This window comes from Daphnia carinata, chromosome 2 (genome assembly GCF_022539665.2).
Source record: "Daphnia carinata strain CSIRO-1 chromosome 2, CSIRO_AGI_Dcar_HiC_V3, whole genome shotgun sequence".
Classification (NCBI taxonomy): Eukaryota; Metazoa; Arthropoda; class Branchiopoda; order Diplostraca; family Daphniidae; genus Daphnia; species Daphnia carinata.
The window spans coordinates 2,389,884-2,414,696 of NC_081332.1; the positions used below are offsets into that span (position 1 = coordinate 2,389,884).

General features: G+C 39.1%; 4 protein-coding genes across 7 annotated transcripts in view; 1 reads left to right on the forward strand and 3 right to left on the reverse strand.

Annotated features, from left to right (window-relative positions):
* LOC130686068 (ribosomal protein S6 kinase alpha-5-like) overlaps window positions 1-4,003 on the reverse strand; it is a 20,523-nt gene extending 16,520 nt beyond the window's left edge. The window contains exon 1 of the mRNA XM_059497610.1: window positions 3,708-4,003. Within this exon, the coding sequence (XP_059353593.1) occupies window positions 3,708-3,753 (46 nt within the window). The 5' untranslated portion in view covers window positions 3,754-4,003. The remainder of the gene's footprint in view (window positions 1-3,707) is intronic.
* A 1,002-nt stretch (window positions 4,004-5,005) lies between these two features.
* On the reverse strand, window positions 5,006-9,968 carry LOC130686062 (circadian locomoter output cycles protein kaput-like). 3 transcript variants are annotated; one of them, XM_057509354.2, is made up of 18 exons: window positions 9,649-9,963; window positions 9,543-9,587; window positions 9,326-9,474; window positions 9,152-9,246; window positions 9,005-9,094; window positions 8,807-8,927; window positions 8,613-8,735; window positions 8,439-8,526; window positions 8,199-8,330; window positions 8,029-8,135; window positions 7,685-7,832; window positions 7,397-7,598; window positions 7,248-7,324; window positions 6,886-7,184; window positions 6,653-6,788; window positions 6,292-6,592; window positions 6,067-6,228; window positions 5,006-5,979 (listed from the first exon to the last, which is right to left on the reverse strand). In XM_057509354.2, the coding sequence occupies exons 1-18, from the start codon at window positions 9,720-9,722 to the stop codon at window positions 5,668-5,670; spliced, it is 2,661 nt and encodes an 886-aa protein (XP_057365337.1). In that variant the 5' UTR covers window positions 9,723-9,963; the 3' UTR covers window positions 5,006-5,667. The 3 variants fall into 3 exon arrangements, with proteins under 3 accessions (XP_057365337.1, XP_057365339.1, XP_057365340.1); XM_057509356.2 differs by having other exon boundaries at window positions 5,007-5,979; window positions 9,326-9,470; window positions 9,539-9,587; window positions 9,649-9,721; XM_057509357.2 differs by lacking the exons at window positions 5,006-5,979; window positions 6,067-6,228 and having other exon boundaries at window positions 6,337-6,592; window positions 6,653-6,781; window positions 9,649-9,968.
* Window positions 9,969-10,327: 359 nt separating this feature from the next.
* On the forward strand, window positions 10,328-12,826 carry LOC130686063 (tetratricopeptide repeat protein 5-like). Of its 2 annotated transcripts, none has more exons than XM_057509358.2 (10): window positions 10,328-10,583; window positions 10,653-10,793; window positions 10,864-11,013; window positions 11,144-11,211; window positions 11,289-11,490; window positions 11,547-11,650; window positions 11,715-11,900; window positions 11,959-12,107; window positions 12,170-12,314; window positions 12,631-12,826. In XM_057509358.2, exons 1-10 carry the CDS (start codon window positions 10,562-10,564, stop codon window positions 12,742-12,744), a joined length of 1,281 nt encoding a protein of 426 aa, XP_057365341.1. In that variant the 5' UTR covers window positions 10,328-10,561; the 3' UTR covers window positions 12,745-12,826. The 2 variants fall into 2 exon arrangements, with proteins under 2 accessions (XP_057365341.1, XP_059350266.1); XM_059494283.1 differs by having other exon boundaries at window positions 10,653-10,787; window positions 10,852-11,013.
* Window positions 12,827-17,037: 4,211 nt separating this feature from the next.
* LOC130686064 (uncharacterized) lies at window positions 17,038-23,593 on the reverse strand. Its single transcript, XM_057509359.2, has 8 exons — window positions 23,493-23,593; window positions 20,553-20,773; window positions 19,840-19,914; window positions 19,710-19,763; window positions 19,593-19,629; window positions 19,418-19,521; window positions 18,963-19,302; window positions 17,038-17,188 (listed from the first exon to the last, which is right to left on the reverse strand). Exons 1-8 carry the CDS (start codon window positions 23,587-23,589, stop codon window positions 17,073-17,075), a joined length of 1,044 nt encoding a protein of 347 aa, XP_057365342.2. The 5' UTR covers window positions 23,590-23,593; the 3' UTR covers window positions 17,038-17,072.
* Between the last annotated feature and the right edge of the window lie 1,220 nt (window positions 23,594-24,813).

Here is a 24,813-nt window from a genome sequence, read left to right on the forward strand (position 1 = left end):
ACCGAGAGTTCTGCTTTTCACCATTAAGGTCAACAAAACAAAAGTTTGTAAGTTAAACGGAAAGAAAATGTACAAGTCCCGGAGACAACGTACGTTCTCAGTTTAACAGCAGTGTGACATATGTCTGTGTGTGCGAACTGTCTGCCGCAATCAGCTTAACTGGATTCTTTCAGATTCTCAATAAAAACACGACGTCGATTAAACGGCTGTTGAACTCTGCACAAACGACGACACATTACGTTTGTTTTGTTTTGTTTTGTTTTTTCTTTGAAAAGACCCGTCTGTGTTCGTGTAAACACAAAGCAAAAACGCTAATGGAATGCGGAAAAACTGAGCCGGACGAACGCTCTGCACTGTTGCATTGTTCTCACTGCAAAAATTTCGTTTTGGGTCCCCTTCAATAGCAGACGCTTGTCATTTCAAAGCAGCAAAAAAAAAAACAGAACACAAGAGACACACACAGACACACAGCGAACCGTTTAATAACGTGATACTGCGACACAACACACCGGATGTCTGAAAAGCAAGAAGACAAAAAAAAAAAAAAAAAAAAAAAAAAACTCGCTGTGCTCCACAAAACAAACAAGAAAAAAAAAACAACAACTGAATAAGCACAAGAGTCGGAGAGGGAAAACTGTGTGTGCGTGTGTGTGTACCCGTCGCTATTCGCTGCCAGACTGGACCGAACTGAGCTCTGCCATGCCAGTGCAACTTGCCAGGGTGGTTGAGGTTTCCACCTCTTTTTTTTTTTTTTTTTTTTTTCTTTCCTTCTTCTTCTCCTTTCTTTTTTGCTTTGCTCTTCTCTCTCTTTCGCTCTCTCTCTGTCTCTCTCTCTCTCTCTCTCTTTCTCATTTCTCTCTTTCACTGGCACGTGATCAAGAAAAGAGAACGAAACCATCCGCTGGGGCGTGTGTGTGTGTGTGTGTGTGTGGCATGTATACAATGAATGTTACTTGGAATATAAAAAAAAAAAAGAAAAAAGGAAGGTATGAAGAGAAGGTACATGTCGACTGGCTAAAGCCCACCTTTAAACAAATTGGCCATAGCATATTTTTCAGGTTGGGGGGGGGGGGGGAGTTGTTCTCTGTGTTTTGTTGTTGGGAACTTTCTCTCGTCCTTTTTGCAAGTGAAACTCTATAAATTGTTTTTTTGTTTTGTTTTGTTTTGTTTTTTTCTGAAGAAAAAAAAAAAGGTGTCGTGACGAATGATGATGACATTCGAAGAACGGGCGATTTTCAAAGGGAATTTGCTTTTGGGTTCCGTTGGCGTAGTGTAAGGATTGATTACGATGGCATTATGTCAATTGCTTGCGCCCCATTTACGTCGAAAAAAAAAGGGAAAAAAAATGGGCGGGATGTTTCAATCAATTTCATAGGACACAACAACACGTAGGGAGGGAAAACTCGGGTAGAAACTGGTTTCAATAACATTTCGTTCGGGGGATCCATTTGAAATACTGGGAACGCTCTAAAGGGCGAGCAGCCCCATTGTAAATTTCACTTTCAAATACAAAATCAAGTACAACAATTTCCCTACGATTTTAAACACTAACCGCTCAACCCAGGGCACACACACATCGTTGCGTTAATCAACTGCAACCCTTACGAATTCATCTTTAATCATTCCCAAAAATTGAATTTTGATTTAATTACTTTTAACACGGGCCTGCTAAACACATTTTTCACGCGTTTGTTGTTGCTTGTTTCCCCCCTTTTTTTTTTCAACATGTGACATGCGATGGTCCAACAACAACCTTGGATCAAACCTACACGGAGCCTTTCTTTTTAATTACATTTAAATGATCTCACTGGGATGCGAGACGATAGCCGAGCATTTGCCCCACAAAAATATGAGAACGCAAAATTTAAGTATTTTTTTTTTTTTTTTTTTTGTTTACTCAGAATTGGAAAATGGGCGATTCGCGGATTTTCGCGCATTCATCTGCAATCGTGTCGGTAAGATGTACTCGACAAATGGGAATTCCAAGGAGCTGTGCGCAAAAATGAGTTCGCATTAAAAGAAAATGACAGTTATTGACCCTGTTAGCGAATTTGTACACACAGTAGGGACCCACTTAAACCTGTGCATTTCAAACCAGTTGTTCCACATTATCGGGGTTGGAAAAAAAAAAATTAATAAAAAATGCTGTAACTGCTGAGAATTCCCACGGCAATCGATAACAGTTACATTGAAATATTCGCCTCTGATTCCTTCCCCTCAAATTTTTTTTTTTTTTTCTCGGGATTTTCTTCAACTCAAGGGATGGTCATACAAAAAAAGGCAAACGTGTTCCCAGGATTGATGTCGAAGTTAACAGGACGTTTTCATATTTTCTCCAAAAAATTGACCCTCGAAATTTGAACTGATAGAGAGGAGATAAAAAAAAAAAAAAAAAAAAATTCTTTTTGATTAACTCGTTTGATCCTACCCCCCCCCCCCCCAAAAAAAAAAAAAATGTTCCCGCATTTGATTATTTACCACGATGAAACGCGTCTAAAACTTGACGAAACATGCAAAAAAAAAAACAAGTTGAGGCGAAAGAAAGTTAGAATTTAATTTACAAAAAAAAAGAAGAAGAAGAGAGAAACCCAATTCGAATTCAATTATCGATTGTTTTTCGAGTTTGTTGACGTTGAGCTGCGCCAGTCTGCCGCACAATGAGAACATAGCGGTACTGTTGCTCTTTGCATGACAGCTCAGGACTACCGTAAACAACCTAAACAGTGGCTCAGAAAGCTCCGTCATGCGGAAGCATTTTTTTTTTTTCTTTTTTTTTTTCAGTTGTTCGCCACTGATTTCCAAAAGCCGTGACTTTATACTTTGTATTATTGTTTACGGTTCTGTGCCACTTGTTTTCTCGATTTTTTTTTTTTATGTCGTGTAGCAGACAACGTTGTCGAAAGGTACGCCTTTTCTCCCAAACCCCGACGTCTGCAAGTTTGCACTGCAACTTTAGCTGTTGTGCTAAATCAATCAAATCTGATACGCTGATTGTCGAACAATGTCAGATTGTACCGATAAAACAGGCTACCTTTTTGAATTACGAAACGTGAATGTAAAAAGGAATTTGGCCACCCCGTCGAGTGTGAAATGCATTGCATTTTAGGGACACAAAAGAGCAACTACCTGACGAGGTGTTGCAGGGCGAAGGGAGAATAAGAGCCATGACGGGGTTCAATTCTCTCTCGTGCCCAATACGGGCTGCCATCCAGCGATAGCATCTGGCGTGATGCAATTCAGGAAGCAAACAAAAGGAAAAAAAACGGTAGCCAAAAACAAAACAAAACCAAAAAAAAGAGACCTTTTTGGCAAGTTGCAAAACTATTTGAATTTTCGTCGTTCAAAATGAGACACACGTTGCCCTTCGCTATTTTTCGTTAAACAGTTGGTTTTGCTGTGTGCTATTGTTGCATTAGAAAAAAAACAAAACAAACAGGAGTTTGTGCCACGTTTTCAAATCACCAAGGTATCCCAAGGATCTGAATAAAGAAGGTCGTTTGTTCTGACCGTTCTAGATTACGTGGCAACTATCGGAACAGCAAACGACACAACACAGTGCACGAACAATAATTCCTTAAACGATGTATCGTCTCACAATAGCACAATATCGTGTGCAAACACAAATACTTTCGATATCACATTTGTTTCGCTTGAGATTCGATTTGCTTTAAAAAATAAAAATAAAGAAATAAACGAATGGTTATTACCTTCGGTTAACTCGTGGGTTACGACGTTGGCTTCTGGATGAGACATCTTTAAAAATTTTCTTTTTGACTTGTTAACTGATTGCACTTTTCTGACTGTTACGATGTTGTTCCAAAGTCACTTTAATGGCAAGATTAGCTTTACATCGTCGTATCTGTTCACTTCACAAGTGTCTGTCTTAACAAGTCTAGTCAAGAGCTCCAACAGTCTATCTGGCATTCTTTGGTGGTTTCCTCGTTTGTTTATTTTTATTATTCACAACGTACTTTACACTGGACGTCTTTTGTCCATGCCCCCCCCCTCTCCCAAAAATTTCCGTTGATCCGATTTGATGTTCCCTTTGAAAAAAAAACAAACAAAAAAAACCAGCAATGTATGCCACGCTGGCCTTGATCTCGGCAACAAACAGCTGACAGGCCTTGTTTTCTCAGACAGTCCAACTTTAGCAAAAGGCCTAGCAATCAAGAACGGAAACGAGACTAGGTAAACACTAACCCACTTTTTGTATGGCCGCAGTAATAGTGCTTTGTGCCTGAGCCCTGCCAGTACAAGGTCATCTTCGTTAAGGTTACAAGTGCTAAGACGAAGAGCCAATCGATACTCGTCGCAGTCGGCAGTCGAAACGGTAATTAATGGCCCTGATCAAGTTTTACGTCAAGCAGCCGAACTTTATCGAACACATTGGCTATGGATATGTTTTCCTTTTTTTTTACGTCAAAATGAAACGTACACCGTGACTTTTCGATAACTGCTTTCGGTGTAATATCGAATTGTCCACAAATGCTGAACTATGTTCGTTTATGTTCTTTAATCACACAAGTTTCTCGACTACACTACATGGCCAACCGACTTCCTTTATCTCCACTTCTCTGCACTGACTTTGAAGGGTAGGGTGTCACAGGAGGAACTAGAGGTCATGACGTATTTTTGTGAAACTTCCCTGGTATGCTAGCGATCCCTAGACGTAAATGTTGGAACTATTGGAACCATACTAAATAGCGAATGTAACACGCATGCCATGACTTTCTTTTTCATGGGAATTCGAATACACGGTTTGCAATTTCAAGAATCACCCATTAGCTGGCAGCAGGCAATTCCAGTCTAAGGAAGGCTTTATTAAAAATTTGTGGAAGAATTCTTATCAGTTAAAAAGCAGAGCACACAGATTTTCCAGATGAACCAACGTCTATTCAGATACGATGAAAAAAAATATCACTATCTTATTAAGTTGGTTGATATATATTTTATTTCGACACCTAGATCAACTAAAGTACGAAAATAACAGATTATATTCCACAAAAATTGAACGTCTGTTTTCCGCAAAAATTGAAACAATGAATAATATATCTATCTTTGTCACCAATATATATATATATACAGATAAATGATTTGGGGATCAACAGCGTGACTCACGTTGACAGTAAAGCTCTTATTCAAGCTACGAATTGTAACACGGTACCCTTTTCTCGCCCGGTACAACAGTTGACAAAATAAATGTATAACATCAAATGGATTTTTTTTTGTTTTTCCAAAACTAGATATGGCAATGTGTCCCATACGTGACCACTATTCTTTAAAACACAAATTGTGAAACTTTAATTTCAACAGAAACAATTTTTAAAAAATAATAAAATAAAACATCTAACATACAAAAATTAGGCCTAACATTCTCCATTTGTTATTGAAGCACCAGCTTGAATAACAAATAAATTTTAAAAATTAAAACGACATACCTGACATTTCTAAAATTGTGAAAATAACATTCTACCTAACGCACCGTCTATCAGCCGTGTGTTAAATTCTCTAGCAGTAGTTTTAAATGCTCTACCAATGGCGAGCATAAAATCACAAAATGTGATTGTCAATCAATGTCACTTGGTCAACACTAGCAACGCGTTCGACGTGAAACGCGCCAATTAATAACAACATTTTGATTGACCCTGAAGCCGACGAGACTACGTTTCACGGAAGGTATTCAGTAGATGCGGTATTGTCTTGTAGCAGGCTCTGAGCAAGTAATATTTGAATTTCATGAGAAAGAAAATCCCTTTCCGGACTGCGCGCATGAATTTCAGGGGGACTCTGGACAAGAATCGACGTGCCGGGAGAAAATGTCATCTGCCCTGCACCCGAATTACCAACCTGGGCAGAAGACTGTTGACCTACAGGTATTGTATTTTCCGTCGTGTAACAGGTCACCAGTTCGCCCGAACTCAAAACAGTTGGCTGTGTGGCAGAAGAGGTGCCATCATTATCAGCATAAGGAACTGTCATCTGCAAAGAAATTGTTCATCATCAGGTAATTTAACTTAATACGAAGAAAAGCCAATCGAATATCATGGAACGTTTTTAGTTTTTTACCTTCAGTACGGTAGGACCCCACGCTCCGTACTGTGCTAGTAGAAGTTCCGTCTCAACACGTCGCAGTTCTTCTTGCTGCGCCAGGATCGATTTCTGAATTTCCAAGTGCTTCATTTTCAAACGCTCGTGGAATTCTCTCTGAGCAGCCGTCATTACGATTGGCTGGTTTAATTGATTAGAATGAGCTGAAGTTTGCCAAGACGTAGCTTTCCAAAAACACATTACCTCGTGAGCGACTATGCCGGGTAAGGTCACTACAGGTACCCCCTCTATGATTCTTTGAACAGGGACCGTGGCTCCAGGTGTCTCCATTCCTATCGCAACCGATTGATATGCAAAAGATGACCCACTATTTGAAACTGGATTAGCCGCTGCCGCTGTAGCTGGGACGCCAGCAGGCGAAAAAACACGTCTCACAGAAGATCCGCTGTTAACACGCGGTTGCAGGAATCTGTGCCCAGCATTTGATATCGCAGCTGAAGAAATTGGAGTTGACGGCGAAAAATTTGACTGCACTTCTCCCATTCTGCAAGATTCAGCGGTGATAAGAATTTAACTGAATATTAAAAAGTAAAATAGGGCTTACCTTGACTGGGTGTTAATTTGCTGATTTGAATTGCTAATTTGCATGCTGTTTGCAGAAGAAATTCCATGTTGGCTAAGAAACTGTGGAACTGGTTGCTTATTGTGATGATTATGATTCGTATTAACGCAGCTGTGCACTTGACAAATGATTGATAATTGTAAGGTTTTTTTTTTTGTTTGTTTGTTTGCTTCTTGTAATAATATTAGCATGTCGAATAATATGTTTCTCATTACCAGAACATGATTGGTTGCCGGAACGAAACGAGGACGTTCCTTGGTGTGCTTGTTGACCATGAACAGATTGCATGGAGTTATGGCTATGTATCGAATGCATTGACTGATCGGACTGCATGGAAGCGGCCGATTGAAATGAACCTGAACTAGAAATGGATCCAGTATCTGATAAGGCAGTTCCAACGCGAGATGATCCAGATGGATGACGCACATGTTGCGACATGGATTCAGCGATAGGTAACGGCGGCGGTCTCAGTATGGCCGATTCTCCACTTGGACTCTCGGGTGGCTGAAGATCACTGCGATCCACAAAGATTACTAATAAAATCCATTTTAAAGTAAACAGGTAAGATGAAACCAACCTTGACGAAGAATTTGTTTGCTGTTGCCGTACACTCTGAGTAAAAGCATGTCTATTACTTTTAATACGATCTCGATTCTATTTAAAATTTACGTAATTAAAATTTTTTTCTTTTTTTTTTTCGATTTTTTGAGATGAAAAATAAAATACTGATTGATTTCCAAAAACGTTTTTTTTCGGATGTTTTTTAGTGTCTTCTTGAAAAACATTCCTGTCATCAGATTTTGCATTTTTTCCTAGATATGAACCCACTTTTTCAGATTTCAACTGTTTGGATACATTGGTCGTCGAAGGAATGCGATCACCTTCTGCACTTTCTGCTCTTAGCATGTGTCCATTAATTTGACTATGACTAAAAGAGGGGGAAAAAATAAATAAATAAAAATCTTCTCTCCTAATGCACATTAAAAGCCTTGAAATTTTACATTTCATTAATACCTTATAACTCGATGCGAGCAGACTATAAATTCCGGTTTGGAATACCATTGGTGATATGTGATGTAATATTTGGTCTGCAACCAAATCCACTGTTGCCCTTTGGTCAAAAAACGGTAACAGCACGAAGTGACTTCACCCTTCTGCATCACTAAAGAAATGCAAAACAAAAATAAGCGCACGTGACATTCATCACGTAGTCATTTTTAGCCCTTACATCTACACCCGAAGCAACGTTAAAACGTGCCAATTTCTACATCCATGCGTATCGACTAAGTTTTCGACATTACTAGAACGAGTTGCTACGCTTCAACTTCTTTCTCATCACTTTTTAAATTTATACGTACGGGCTTCATGACACGTAGAAACTTTCTCGAGGTCGTCAACGTGGTAATAATCGTACCCCGATGTTCCGAGAACTTCAAAAGGAAGATAACCTATGATCGGAGGCCCCCTGTTCAAACGAAAAAAAATTATTATCATTCGGTCAAGCTGAATGAAATTGTTAAAACGATACCGATGATCAAGAAATAGAAATTTCCATTCTAAGCTGTGTCTCGATGTAAATTCACTTTTGGAAACATCTACGATAGACATTTCAACTGAAAGCTGCGGGGTCTGTAAACGAGCACTGGCGACGAAAACCAATCTTGAAAGAAAGAAAAAAGGCACCTTTAAAATATATGGGGGATTACAACAAAATTTACTATGCAAATAAAAGTTAGTTATAAGAACATGCGAAATTTTGCTGAGATACCCGTTATATTGCGATAATGCATCGCCAAAATTCGTGCTTTCCTTGCTGTCCTCTCCCCAGGAGGACGACATTCGGGACATTGAAGATACTTCATGGTATAATTAAAAAAAAAAATAAACATTCATTAAAAGAAAGGATCACTATTATTAAATAATAAATTTTACGGAAACATACTGTCAGGGTTGCCTTGAACACGGTAATAACCCGAGAAAAACACCAGTTCATAACTGGAGCTTTCTGCATTGGAATCGACAATATTTCCCCGACGTAGATGGCAACTTAAGCTAATATGATTTTCTGTAATTTTACAACGCCCATTAGTCATGATCATTATTTGATTTCAGAAAATGTGAACACAAAAAATTCACCCTTATTCCCGGTTCCTTGACTGTTTTCATGTTCAGCCCCCCACGAGCCAAGTAAAGATTCTACAACAATTTTTTCTTCCTCCCAGACCAGATCAGAAAGGGATGAGCCTATCAGGTCATTCTAATTAATAACAGGGAAAAAACAAAACAATGAAGAACATATTAGCTAAAATACTTTGTGAAAACCCAGTAACTTACAGGACTGTGCCCCAAAAGGCACGTTATGTTTTCCGAAACGTACAAGATCTTCCCGGTAGAGGAAAACACAATAATAAATTCGTCCAGTGCCTAATTACAGGAGATTTTTATTACCAACTCAAAAATAATAAAAGTGGAATATATTACCTCTAACATTAAATGAGTGAATTCTTCATTAGACAAAAATGATGGTTTCCAATCTTCTTGAACAGCTTCTTGGCAATTAGACTGCATTGTAGCTTCTGCAAGCAAAACCACAAAAATAACAAAAACTAACAATCTTTCAAATGTTTGTTGAAAACTATAGGGATTATTTCTTACGATTATGATTACGGATAAATGATATGGCAGATTTTAGAATAGTAGATTTATCCATTTTCCTTTTGCCAGTACAAACCATAGAACATAGCTCATTGATAAGTATGTTGAATTGGTCGCGTCGTTTCTTTTCACTTAAGTTCCTAGACTTCCTGTAAAAATAAATAGTGTTTTGTATTAAAAATAAATGAAAATAATAAGGACCGTTGTCAAAACTTACCTTTTGATGACTCCTTTCTCATCCATCTCTTCCTCCAATCCATCACTAAAAGAATTACAATATACAGATAAGGTACAAGAAAAAACTAAACATTCCAAGCAAATACTCTGATATTTTGGAGGCTGTTGTTTTCCTAAGTTTTGAACTTGATAGCCCACCAGGCTGGGATTTCACACTCATGTTGACTATCACATTGAGCTGCAGAGATCAAGTGGATCACAACTACGATCTGCCGTCTCCTCTGTTGACGACCACAACAGTTGAAGACGGTAAAACGGCGATGAAGTTTACGAAAACATAACACTGATATGCCATTGGATTCCTTTAAAAAAGACATAAAATTAAAACATTATAGTAGTATGGTCAAGGCCATGTATCTAGCCGAGTACTTCGTAAAGCCACCCTCTACCAGAAGACGGTAGACGACGTTCCCGCAAATTGGCTTTACCTATTAGCTACAACAAGGTCCCCTGGATATTTGGACCGCAAAGTTCTACCATGAAGTACGACTGAAGGAGGACGTACGGAGTAGCCCAAAAGAGATGAACAGCTGTGCGTGTTTGTTACATAAGGGGAATTGCGAATTCTAGCCTCGGTGCATTGTTTCAAAGAGTCCATGTTGAAAACTGCCATCTCGTGTTTAGTTTAGCTGTAAATTTATGCATTCTTCTTTCCTAAAAGCCAGGGTAGCCAAAAAAATACAAAAAAAAAATGAAAATACGCTTTTTAGGCGAAAAGTATATGAGTGTACGCGCACCTTCAGTCATACTTCATGTTTGACGGCACAGACTTGAACGGTTGAACTACGGTATGTTATAACCGGTGTAACAATAGGGACCCCCTTATTACATCGTGCTTTAACCATCAAGTGCTCAGCAGGTTAAGCCCCTAATCAAGCTGTGCATAACAGTTAGCAGGCTATGGGTAAACAACAAATGTTGATATTAGTGAGAGTGTTTCGATAGTTATGCATTGGTCTGGATTACGAAGAATATTACAACGATAGTAAAACATCCAAGATGACAACCTCATTACATGCAAGTGTTTTCTTTCCTTCTTATGTTTAAAATCTTTATGGATATATTATTAATTGATTTCACTGATAGGAAGCGGTTGAAAAGCTATATTATTTGAGGGACCATTATTATGATTCAACATCATCACAGTCTTCACAAAATGAGAAATGGGAACTTGTAAAAAAGGAAATGAAAATGGTTGTTGAAAAAATAAAATCTCCTGATCTTACTGATGGTAATGTTTGCTTCAACTGTTCAGATTTATGATTTCACATGAAACTTCTGGTATTTACAAATAACTGCAGACATGATGTCTACCGTTCATCCATCCATCCCCCAGTATTTGTTAGGAAGGGCACACAATGTTATGCCGGAATATGATTGTGAAGCTCAAAATTACCTGAGTTCAGCGGTGAAACTTAATCCATCCTATGTCGAGGCTTGGAACGAGTTGGGTGGGTTGGTATTATTATCAATCATTCTGGTTCCTTGCAACAGAAAAACTAATGTGAACAAAGTTTTTGACCAAATTATCCTCTCATTTAATTTAATTAAATTCTTTTATTTTCTAATTTTATTTCATAGGTGAATGTTTTTGGAAAGGAGGTGATACATCATCAGCAAAAAATTGTTTCACGTGTGCACTAGAAAAGGTATATTTCGATAGCCACTAGCTAATAATTCTTCAAGCTTTAACAGAATTTATCCTTTAAATCCCAAAATGATTCAGTGTCGCAACAAAGTTTCATTGAGAAATTTATCAATTGTTCTCAGACAACTCAAAGTTGCAGACACAGAAGAAAGAAAGAAACTATTGTTTGAAGGCTTAAGTTTGGCTAAAGAGGCTGTACAGCTAGACCCAAGTGATGGGAAAAGCTGGCTCATTCTGGGAAATGCATATTTTTCTGTTGCATTTTACAGCACCCATAGTGGTATGATTGATACTATTGTTATATGTTATTTTGTGTTAAAAATCAAATTAAAACAGACGGATATATCCATAAAGCACTAGCTGCTTATGCACAATCAGAAAAGTATGAAATGAACAAAAGAAACTTCAACACAGCTGATCTTTGTTTTAACAAAGCCATGGTTAGAAGTTGGACAAAAAAATTTTGCAGATTACAATTTTTAATCACTTCCGCTTTCATTGAAGGCCTTGTTTCATGACGAAAAGTATCAGGAAGCATTGGAAAATCTAGAACGTTCACAAAAATTCGAACCTGACTGGGAATTGTCTAGGTTTAAATATGATTCCACATTGAAATTCTTATTGAATATGAAGGAAATGGTGGCATTAAAAGGAAAAGTAAAGCCAAGAAAATTAAACAGCTTTCTGAAGGTACATCCCACAATTTACTAATTACAGGGAACCCATAGTAATATTTTTCAAACAATAGAGCATAAATTCTAAGGATTTGGGTCCATACAAAACGAATTCCACTTATAAACGCGTTTCCCTTCAAGAATTGGCAGTGGGCACCAACAAGAACAAATACATCGTGGTCAAAGTTGTTGCGTCAGCATCGTACGACGGAGGAAGTCCATTGTAATTCGTTTTTACCACACACCATTCTTTAGAAGTGTCGAATCTTTGTTCATTTTTCTTAGGGCCTGCTGTGTTTGCGACAAGCCGGATTTCGCCGCCATTGTCACCATCTATAGGTTGTCGCAAGACTATGGCTTAACAATCGGTGATTCTCTTCTGATTCCAGATCCTCAGTTGCAAACCATTCACGTCTCACTTAAGGGTCAAGTAAGTTGCATCTAATGCAGATATAAACAGAAATTGGCTAGTGATCTGGAGAAAACGAATTCAAGAACCGTGCAAACTTCATTATCTACGCTGTTTTGTACTCGTCTAATTCGACCAGGCATGGAAGGACTTTGTGTCATCCATGTGATAAGTAATCCTGATGTCGCAGATGCTACGAATCCGAATTCATTTTTCTAATAACACTGCCAATCTTTTTTTTTATTTCATATTTATCGCTTTACAAGATTGTCACTTTCCTATTATCAAGACAATTAGGATAGAAAATTTAACGTGTTATAATTTTTTTTTGATCTAGGCTATCAATTTTCCATGTGTTCGAGTTGACTCACCTCAAAACATTCTAGTGAATGGGCACAATTTGCAACCCACACAAATGGCGTCTATGTTTATCAAATTTTCATCTGCATGAATGCATGTTTCCCATCGCCTTTTCTGTAACCTGTGTTCTCTGAATTATGAATGCTTCGCAATATAATTTACATGTGATTTCATGCCAGAATCTGAATGTGTAACATTGCTCATTTTCGTTCTATGCGTTTTCCAAGTTCAAGCTATAAACTGGCATCGACTCAACATGCCGTTACCTAATTTAAACTACTCATGGGCTGATTCATTTAGACGTACTGTGTCGTCATTCACCCGCGTCCGGATATACCAGTTTCGATGGTTTCATCCATCTACTGGTATGGAGAAAGAAAAATTAACGCCCAAATTAACGTCAAAATTAGATCCGGATTCTAAGACATACAAAATGAAAGACTGGGAATTCCCTTCGGAAAAAAAAAAATAAAGTAACATTAGAATTAGAACTCCGGATAGGTGGATCTTAACGCCCTGTGCCAAACTGATAATGGATGAGAATTCCCGTTAGTTGGGGCAGGGAGGGTTGAAACAACACACAAGCTTACATGTTGTGGTTTGCTTCACTTGAAAGGTAAATGTCGATATATTTGTTCTAAGCAAACAAAAATGATTTTAAAAGAGCAGATTAAAACATTTTTTTTTTTTGTAAGTTTACGTACCTCGTGGTTTAAACGATGATGGAGTACCACAGCCAAGAGGATTGTTCTGACCTGTCTATAGCCAACACTCTTCGCACAGTCAACAAAAGCTTTGCGTGTGCCTTATCTCTGTCAGGATGGCCGTAAACAGCACACCGTTCCCATCTTTTTTTTGGGGCTGTCACAGGGGGTGACTGGAGGGGACGCTGAAGGAGATGGACATCGATGGTAGCAAGAGACACGTCACGAAGAATTCCGGTGAAGGACTTTTCCTCTCTTGTCATGTAACTATTCAAAACACTTGTTAAAATAAGGCTTCGTTCTGTCAAGTGATAAACACGTCGTCCCTCCCCACACCTTTCGTCGAAATGTTTTTAAATCATGGCTCAAACAAAATCAAATGACTCGGCAATATTATCCATTTAAAAAAAAACACGTAGCTTTAAAAAAAAGGCCTTATGTAGTGGCAACAGTTGATGGAATAAAGAAAACTTTCTTGTTTGAATGATAATTCCTTGACACACACGCACCAGGCCGACGCCATTTTCTTTACGGCGTACTTACACGTCACAGGTTTATACTGGTGATTCATATAAATATCAGTTGCCAGTGCCACTGTACTGGGATCCCTCTTAGTCGTACATAGTGTCAACAGTTCATCCATGTCGCCTGTACGAAAAGCACGGCCCTTAAAAACAAAATAAAGGAATCCATCCATAAAGGAGGTGAGTAAGATAAAAGTCACGGATATACACATTACAACGACCACATAAATTATATGGGGTGCTCTAGTTTTTCACACCACTTCATCAGGATAAAAGTGTCGGCAACTAACAGGGTTTCAAGTCATTATCGACCATGCACGTGATGTTATAGTCCAATTAAATTGGCACGATGGATGGCCACAAAGAAAACTACACGTTGTGTGTCGGAGAGGTTTAAGTACAACACGAGGATCCATGTGTGCCAACGTGCCAAAACTAAAACCATCCACTGTAGGTGACAAGGTCTGATGACTCTGATTCATCAAAGGTTACAAGTCAAAGCCATGATGGCTGTACGGTATAGTTCCATAACAACGCCAGACGTTCAAGTTGTGACAAATACGCGCTGCTAATCAAAGGAATGAGGTTAGATCAGCTGAGGTACTGTAGGAAACAACGACGTTCACGACGACGTGTTAAAGAAGAAACTTGGTTTTTTTTTTGTTATAATTGGTACTACCACAAGGTAAGTACTTAACTGACAATATAGACAATAAGAGTTTAAGGAGACAAAGGCGGATACGCAACAGGAGTGCTATTGTTTATTTTGTTATCCAGCCTCATTTGTATGGCACTTTTTTTAATATTATATTTAGATTATTTCGTTTTTAATCGATGCAAGTTTATAGAGCTTGCAAAAATGAAAACAATTCGTAAAATTTTAGAATTTCATATCAGAACAAACAACAAGATGCTCTTGAGCAATTAAATTATTATGATTAGATTAACAGTTTAAATCCATTCCGGCAATAGTATCTATATTTAGGTTACATAACAGCACATCAAATTAAAACCGGAAAACAATATCAATGGCCATCGAGTTCTTGAAAATGAATTGCATTTCGCAATCTCTAAACTGCTAGGTTGTACATGTAGGCTTCGAGTGCTTTCCTATACTTAATGCTTTCAATAATTCACTCGCAATGTGGCAGAAAGACCAGTCGTTAGCAAACGCAATTCCCCTTGCAATCGATAATTACGTTCGTGTACATATAGCGCTGATTGGGTCAACAAACGTGTGCATGGCCAATGTGCGGGCTTTGCTAGAGTGTTGTTAGGTAAACAAGTCAAACTCGGTTTCGATTGATTCATCCGATCGATTCAAATTAATGTTATACATTTTTTGTTTCTTGCATTTCATTGTTCCAATAACAGTACAGGTCCTACTTTTGACTTAGTACGTACTAACTCATCTTAAATGTTCTAAAATATTAAATTTGTTAATGCTCTAATCGTTCACTTAAAACTCCGGTAGAAGAAGTTCAAACGATATGCGACGAAAAGCGACAAGCATTTAGAGAACTTGTTAAAGATGGGGTTGGTAATTCTACTATGAAAATTCAATTTCAATGAGAACTTCTTACACAAAAAAAACTACTTTGTACTCCTCTCTTCGATTGAGAACATTACAAAACAACATAAATGAGATCCCTTTCGCGCTTGGCACTGTTTTTCAAAAGTTCTGTCGATTATTATTAGTGCTGTTGGAACGACGACAGTTGTAGTAACGCCAGTCTCACCAACAGATTTCCAGGTAAAAGTCAAGACATACGACGAGCGAAAGTAGGAAGTTTTCAACAACTATACTTTGTAAGAAAGGCAAAGCAGAATTTTTTTTTTTCTAGACGACTCTATTGCCATATATATGTATAAACCGGCTATAGACGTAAAAAGCTACCTCTTTTCCTATACATACTTTGGTATAAAGTTTCCCCCCTTCGGCCGCACTTTTACATTCCCCGATGTTTGGTCCTCGCATCGTGGCTGTACGACATAATGAATTCATCGACGACTTGTCCACTTTCAAGAAACATCGTCCATTTTGAAAAGTTCTGTATCTTTTTCTGGGCGATGCCATTAGAACTGGACACTCAGATCGTGTCAAAACTGTATAAGATTTCGTGAAATCCTCCGAGGAGAACCACCACCTACGCCTAGACATCGGTCGAAGAAAAATGGCTTTCTTATACAATAACGTATATATATTCATAATAAAGCAGAGAAAATACGATCAAGTGGTCAACATAACAGACTGTATAATATGGCATTTTCGGACATCATTTGTCTGTTACACGAGTATGTATAGCTGCAATGCTAATTACCTAGGAATACTTGTATAGGGGCTCGACTAACAACATGGAACAGCAGAAGAAGTTCAAACGATAATCCAAAAAAAAAAAAATAATAAAAAAAGAACGAGATTCATTTCCACCATTTTTTTTTAGCGCAACAGTGCAATATGAACAAACAAAACAAAAATGCATTAGGCTCTCTTAAAAAAAAAAAAAAATCAAGTGAAACGAGATACTGAAGGAATGGAAACTAAACTCTTTGAACTTTGAGAAATTTCCACTCGCATTTCGGACGGGATTTTTTTTTTTTTTTTGCATCTCATCCGAAATAGGGAGTGTTTTATATATATATGAGGGGGGGGGGGGGGGGCATGTGCGCGGCGGGTTTACCATCCACCGAAATTCACACGCCGCCCTGCAGTGTATAAGCATCATTCCGGAGCTTAGATATATAGTAGATCAATTGGGAAGCAAAACTTGTGGAGGATCAGAGAAACTGTATATGTACAGATGGAATTGAGATAGACGTGGATATACAACACAACTATCAAAGAGAGAAGAGCCGGCCAAAGAGAAAACGAGGGAGAGAACGGGAGAAAGGCTAGAGACGATCACGAACAGGATAAAAACCGTGAAAGTAAAAATAGAGGAAATGCACACACGATTGTGAATCGAGATGGTATATAGAGAGAGAGAACAGATATGATGCATTTCTAAAAGTAGATACGCGTGAGATCCAGGGCCAACCACCAAGATAAAAAAAAATGGCAAAAAAAAAACAAGGCAGTTTTGCATGAAACGAAAAAAAAAAAAAAAAAATTTCTGATGAAAAACAAGTGCTGTTTTTTTTTTTTTTTGGGGGGGGGGGGGGGGGGGGTTGATGATGCGCTAGGAGATCTCCTATAGCGATCCAGGTAGCCGGACAATCGTAGTAACCATCGATGAAAGCAGCACGCAAATGAGACTCATCCAGCAGCGGGGGCCAATATACATCGACGATGGTGACGCACTAGACGCTAACCAAAATAAACAAAAATTCAGAGGACAACGTTACTCGATGTGTTATTCAAATTTTGTTTAAAATTAAATCAATAAGACATTTCCATATATTTTCCAGATTTTCAATCACAACAAAACTACCCAAATTAAACTCCTTTTGATTTTTGAGATGTTTGAAACTAGTAGGCCTACATGAAATGGTAAATTTTCAGGCTGGATATGGTTTTTTGATGCGTAAAAAAAAAAAAAAACGCTGCCTTTGCAAGTTGCAGAAATTGCACCCGCATACGTATGGTATCTTGATACATGAACGCCCAGTCATCTGTTTAGCATCGCTTCGTCTCCTAGCTGAATGCTGACCGATATTAGATATACACAGAAAAGAACTGTGTACGTAAGAGTATGCCATGGTCTAATTGTTATCGATTCGCTGTTTCCATTTGTTAGCCGTTAAGGACGCGCCCTCCGTGACTGCAGACTGGTGGCATGCACAGACCGTGTGTCGTAACGAACTCACGGTCAATCGAACATGTCCTTCTATCGATCCAATGATTCCTCCTTTTCCGACTGAAATTGGGGGGGGGGGATATTCTTTATAAAAAAAAACATGTTCTGAGGTAATTATAAAGAAATTAAAAGCATAGAAAAAGCTTCGAAAAATGTACATAGAGGGATGTTCAATCAAACCCACGAGTTTCTTTTGTTTTGATTTTCCTGCGTTATCGACATGTAGAAACTAGGGCCCTTTATTAGCGTTAATCTTGCAGTTTACTTCGACTGGTATATATACAACAACAACAAAAAAGGGGGGGGGGGGGAATCTCGTACGAGGGTTTCAAGTTATTCACTAACTTTTTCCAAATGGGTCTATAGGTACAAATGTCTTCATTCATCGCACGAAATTCGGGGAAAGTTTTATACGCTGGCGGAATCGCAGGATAAAAGTGTCAACTGTTTATAAGATCCCCTCCTACACGTACGTATATCTACTTATTAAAGCCCCCCCCCCCCCTTCTTCTTTTTTGCTAAGTAATTCCTCTTTGACTAAACAAAAAAGAAAAAAGAGCTAAGAATATACCATTTGAGCTACGGTTTACAGATTAAGAAGGGCTCGGAAAGTTGATGAATTTCAACATTGGAATACACACATATATATATGCATGATATGTTAATGTGTACAAGTTTCTTGACGAGAAGATTAGTCTTCTCGAAATTTCAGTCGGTAGGAAACACGCAAATGAAAAGGCTCACTTGAGCGCACAGTTCCAACACAGCTTAAAATCACTTTTGAAAATGAGTTTTAAAAAACCAAACGAGGAATTTTCTCGAAACTCGTCTTTCAGTCGTTACTTCGGCACTAGGCTGAAAGCCTAGTTTTTTTTCTCTCTCTTTCTGATGAAAAACTAAAAGTCCAACTCTTAAACGAAGTATATAAACAACAGCCCAAAAAATGCAACGTTTCGCTGTCCAATCACTTAATATAAGACTGTTATTACTAAGGTCATCCCATCGTGTTCGTCCTCATTTAGGAACAGCATTATTCCTATTCAAATTCGCAGACAGCCTTTTCTTTTTGTATATACTGTACATTTTCTGATTTTTGCAAGGCCATTAGTTAGGCAGTGGCAATCATTATTTTTCGATCGGTCTCACCTTATCTTTGATATCGTTCGCTATATGCAATAAATCATTTCGAACCGTCAAAACTATAGTGACTCTGTGACTTGCCCACCTTACATCACGCTACGTAGATATGCATGTTTATTGCGCGTTTTTTTTTTGTTTGTTTACCTTCGAAGCGAACTTCTGAGACCATGGACATAGTTTCAATAATCGGGTTGTAGAAGTGCTCCGTCGGGTTCGTTCTTCCCGCTCCCCGCTCATAGCCGCCCAACGATGCAGTGGAGGCTGCTGGTGGTGGATTGTTGTTGTTGTTGTTGTTACTGAGGTACTGGTTGTGATGCGAGTTGTCCGAAGGTATCGAATTGACCGAAGCCACACAGCGCAGCGTTAGTTTCCCTTCGTTTTGCAAATGGCTTTCGTGAACTTCGAAAGTTAAGCCGAGCACGGTCGTCTCTAACCCGTCGTCCCCGAACACGGCTTTATATTGCCGAATATAATTGGCATTGGCCTTAAACAACGTAAATAGTGTTAAACGAACAATCCAATTTGAATACTTTCCTTTTTCTTTAAATGCCAAATAATTGATGTTTTTATTATTAAATAGGCTGTCGAAATGGATGTACCTTTCTTTCATTGATGAACCAGCGGATGTTGGCGGCCGGCTTCGAGGCGGCCGAGGTGCAGTTCACGTCGACTAAATCACCGGCTCTATAGCTACTCTTACCCCCTGTATTTAATGGCGTAATAAAAAGCTCGTCCAATCGCTTTCTGAAAGCAATAATTTTTTTTTTTTTTTACCTGTGATGGTTGGCCTTTTTTTCGGGAGTACCACCACCTTTAAAAAAATAACAAAAAAAAAAAAACAAGAAACGAAAGGAGTTTGAACCCGTTATCGTGAATAGGAAACGGACTCACCTCCATGTGACCACCGCCACTGACTGATGAAAAGCTTGGGCCTTCAGCAGATACCTATAAATATATTAGGTTAAAAAAAAAATGATTTGATCTTTTTTCAAGTTTAACTTGCGTGGACAGCTCGTTTTACCTCGCATCTGTAGTGGCCGCTGCTAGCCAAACTGACGCGGGACAGGTAAACGCGCTGCCAGTCTGACAAGGTTTTCTGTAACGTAAGAACATTGAATTGTCCGTAAGACATTCTACTTAGTTAAGTGATCTAGTTTCATTTTAATTTTTTTTTTTTAACAAAAAAATCCCGACATCATCGTGGTAACGCATAAACAGGGTCACTGTCGTGAGATAAATAAATGAACGTCGCGTTGAAAGCATACACACACAAGGTGCCATCCAAAATGCCAACGAAATCCCTTTTTCTTTTGTTGATAAATTGCAATTCAAAATTGATGACACTTGGCTGCTTTTGATGTGTAATAAAAAGAGGGAAACGATCCTCTCCAACGGCATGTTGGGTTAGCCTATAACGTGGTAATAATAGTAATAGAATCTGACCTGCTGCCGTTTCCAATTGAAAAAAGCTGATTGTACGGCAAATGTCTCTGGAACACGCACGCATTGAAAAATACCTCTCCCGAGACGTGAATCCATTCGGCAACCATTACACATAATTACGTTCCAGGCAGGTCGGCTCATTTTTTTTTTTCTATTTTATAACTACAATGTTACGACCTTAAATGTTAACACCTTTAAAACTCGCGTTTGTTAACAGGACCTTCAACAACGCTAAATTACGTAAGTTTAAACCCACATATTGTTTAAATACCCCCCTTAAATTGGACTTACGTTGACATTAACACCTGGCAGATCGTAAACGATCAACTGCGGTGTTTCTCGTGGAACGAACCGGAAGAACTCGACTGATTGCAGCTCGTCGTCCTTGTACCATTTGACGGAGTAGAGCCGCTCGTTCTCCATGTCGACGTCGCATAGCAGGGCCGCTCCTTCACCCGCTTGAATCACGCTGGGCACAGATACCTGCAGCAACTGGATGCCTTCCGTTCCAGCTTTAAGTTAAAAAAAACAAAAAAAAACAACTGTTCTTTTACTAGAAGAACGTAATCATCAAAATCGAGCAGTGAATAGCGTTGGACGGGCAATTAAAAACGGGGAATGCGAATGAACGAAGATAACCTACTCCATCAGCATGATTTGTGCGTATATAATGAGCGTCGGGTATGGCCTTCAACAGTCGTAGAGAATGAAGCTTTTCCATTTCTTTTGCTGCATCCCCCTCCGCCCCCCCCCCCCCACTTCTATGTTTTTTCCGTATATAAGCATACATATATCGCATGTTTCATCAGGCTAATTCGCAAGACAAGTAGAACAGCGCCCCGGCATTTCACATTATTGGTGGCGTCCAGCACGCACGACGTTGCACGCTCACTGCCGTCCACCCCAATTTTTCATCTACACACAAATAACAAACAGAGAGAGAGAGAGGGAGGAAAAAAAAGCTGGTCCTTGATTTTTGCTTCTCGATGGCGACTTTTGGAAAAAAAAAAAAAGCTCCAACCCCCCCCACCCCACTGCTCGTGCTTGTCGAGCAACTCTTGTATATAGCCTTTCTTCCACCCCCTCCCCCTCTGTGTGTGTGTGTTATGTGTGTCCCTTTCACCCTGTCGTTGCAGCAGACACACCCATCTTACCTTTTATACTTCGTGTGCTTGTCCACTCTCTTGTCAGCTGACAAGTTTCTGAAATCGATACACGATACGAGAGGAGCGAAACAAGTTATGAGAGACCAAAAGTTTATAAAGGGGGCGCCGAAAATCCTATACGCGTCGCTATACAACATCTATAGCTCGGAAATAGCGACGCACAGCCGTCCAGCCCATGCCAGCTGTGCTACTACACGTACTTCGCCTATTTTTATTTCTATATGTAGACGCCAAAAATTTAAAAAAGAAAAGAAAAAAAAAACGATGTTGAAAATTGCGCACTCTTTTTCACCTGAGGATTTCTGGCTGTTCCTTTCCTCCCCCCCCCCCCTCTTCCCTGCCCATTAATTGTGTATATGCATCGATATCGTTGTGTAAAAAGTTCAATTTTTATTTTTTGAAAAAAAAAAAAAAAGAAGGAAAGTAAAAGTCGTTGGTATATCTTTGTCGCGGACGCCCCCTATCCCGATGGATTAGTCATTGGCGTGTTGGAGCGCGCGATGCGGGGCTTTCCTGACGAGCGGAATCAAATAATAGCTACTCCACATATATATATGCCCACTCATTCAAAAAAAAGATAACTCGGGGAACACTCTTCCATGTACTACTTTCTTGATGTGTGTGTTTTGTTTTTTGGGGGAGTGTGTGTGTGTGTGTGTTTGTGTGTGCCTCTTCGACGTGCGTGACGTCACATTCCCATGGCATTCGGCAAAGGGGGGGGGGGGGATTTTTGATGATGATGATAAGAGTTTTTTTTTTTTTGTTCCGGTGTTGATATGCCATCAGATGGCGCCGATAGCGAAACCGCAGTGTTACATCACACACATTTTGTATGGGAAACAATTAAATCTATATATTAAGGTTGAAAAGCCCCCTTTCGTTCGGTGCTTACTCCGACGTCTGATTAGAGGTGTAAGATGATTAAAATGTTTTGCCGGTATAGTAGTAGTTAATTATTTGGTGAGTATCCTGACAGAGATCGAACAACGGATATTTGAGCGGTAAAAGCCCTTCCCTTGAAGGGTGAGTAACACCTATCCGGAATACACGGCGGGTCGTTAGCAAAAGAATGGGGAAAAACAAAGCAAAAACAAAAAAAAGGCGAATGAGAGTAAATCAGCTATTGATCTGTTGGATAACAAACAGCAAAGGCCGGAATCAGAAATTAGCGCACTCCCATCTATAGACGAGCCCAGCCAGCGCTAAAGACTGTACCTCTCTACAGTACATATTTCTCATCCGCACAAAAAAAACAAAAAAACAAAAACAACAACAGTCGATGCGGCGAAAATGATATAATCGCGTAAACATTAAAGACTACGTTTGTAATTCCACTTACACATTCATTTTCCGAACGATGGTGAAAATAGATTTCTACTGTCATTTTTTTTTCTCTTGAACGCACCTTGTGACCTTTCTGAGAAAGACGTTTTACATGGCCGTTTAGATAGATATGCCTGCATGGCAAATCGTGGAAATAAAGAAATCCTGTTCCACCTGTAACTTGCACAAAATCTGAGGAGAAAAAAGAAACTCTAAACTCTTTCGTTATATTCCCCGCGATTTGTTTTGTCAGCCGTTTATCTTTTTACAACGAATTTTGTAGTGCGACGAAAGTTCTAAGCTTTCTTAAGGCTTGACGCGTTTAAATGGCCCTGCCTTCCTTCAAAAAAAAATAAAATAAATCGTTTCAAGTGCTCCACTGTTTTTCCAGCGAATAAAGAGGCCTCTCGACTGCCGAAGCGGCAGTCAACCGTAAACGTTGGATTTCATATTTTTTTTTTTTGCCTTGTTTTTTTTAACTTGTCGAACTTTTGTTCCCCGTAAGCTTTGCAGCACACGGTACAATCATTTGTTCCTTTCTCTCGGCTGATTATACTCCTTCAAATAAATTCAGGAAATAAACTTTGCAAATGGGATTTTCCGTCTGATTAACTTGCGAGCGGATCATTTTCAGAAGCCCACGCATCCAGCAGAAAAGCACAAACATAAAATTTTTTAAAGACATACAACACATTATGTATTACCTTGATACGATTAGCTATGAATGTTTTGTATGACTTACGAGCGAGGCGTAAAATAACGAGGATAGCCGTGATCCACTGGATAAATCGCAAGTTGGCAATCATCGCCGGCACTCGATTGTTCACGCGCACATCCATTGAGTCCAAAAGAAAAAAAAAACGTGTTAGAAGAACAGGTTGCTGATTCACTTGATCATCTAGCGGTTTCTTTCCCAGTACAACAATTTTTGTTTGTTTCTTGAAATTTCAAAAACACAATACTCTAGTCAAAGCGGACGAGCGTTTGCTGCACGGCTGACTGACGCGTAGGCTTTACAAGGCCAAAATAATGGAGTTAAAAAATCGGCTTTGCTCGCTGTTCCAATGATGACGTGCACATTAGTAATTTAAAAAAAAAAGACGTTCGTGTCACTCGGGAATGAAGAAAGAAAAAAAAATTGGTTTCTAACACACGAAGTCTAGATGTTCAACGTCGATATTGCTGTGTGTGTGTAACTGCTTTTTTATTTTTCAAAAGAAAATAGCGAACTGTTAACAGATTTGATCGTCGGCGGCGGTTTGAACGTAACAATGTAGCCACCCGTTTGTGACGTGAGTGGGTTAAGGTGTGAAAGAGAAACACACGCGACCACGATAGTATAAGCTAAAAGGAGGGGGGGGAGAATCTAGTTGGTGGAAGAGAGTCGGAAGCAGCCAAGGAGAGCGTCAGCGTCTGCGCTGCAAGTTGGATTATTTAATGCCGACCTGTGTGCCCACCAAATTTCTACTTGCTGTCGAGGCCATTCCCATGCAGGGATCCGTTTAACGAGATGTCTGTGTGTTCATCATCTGTTACAGGCAAAAGGAAACCACTTTTCATTAAAACAATGATGGACTCTTTTGTTCTTGAGCTTCTAATCAAACGTGTATGTCAGAGAAATATACTAAAATAAATTGATCAAGAATAAATAAATAATTAAGATTTTAAACACAATGTCTCGTAGTTTGCGTTTTGATAAATTTCTTTTACCGACGCGGGCAGGATGGCTGTTTTTCTCACGGTACTCTAAGAATAAATCACGACGAAAAAAAAAAAAAATAATAATAAATTGCTCTGCAAACTGCAATCCAATTGGACAAGTTCTGATAAAAGCTGTGGCAACACGATCGGCAAACACCTGCCCAATCCAGACCACTCCCAAAAACTATGTCGTTTTTGCGACATACTCTATTTATTTATTACACCTCTGATTTAGTTTATTTCACATCGATCATATCGCACCTTATAATCGTAGACCTTTAAAAATCTCACCTTATACTTCTATTTAGTACATACCGGAGAAGAAGGCCATCACCCATCTGCTTTTGACGAGTGTCAAGCAC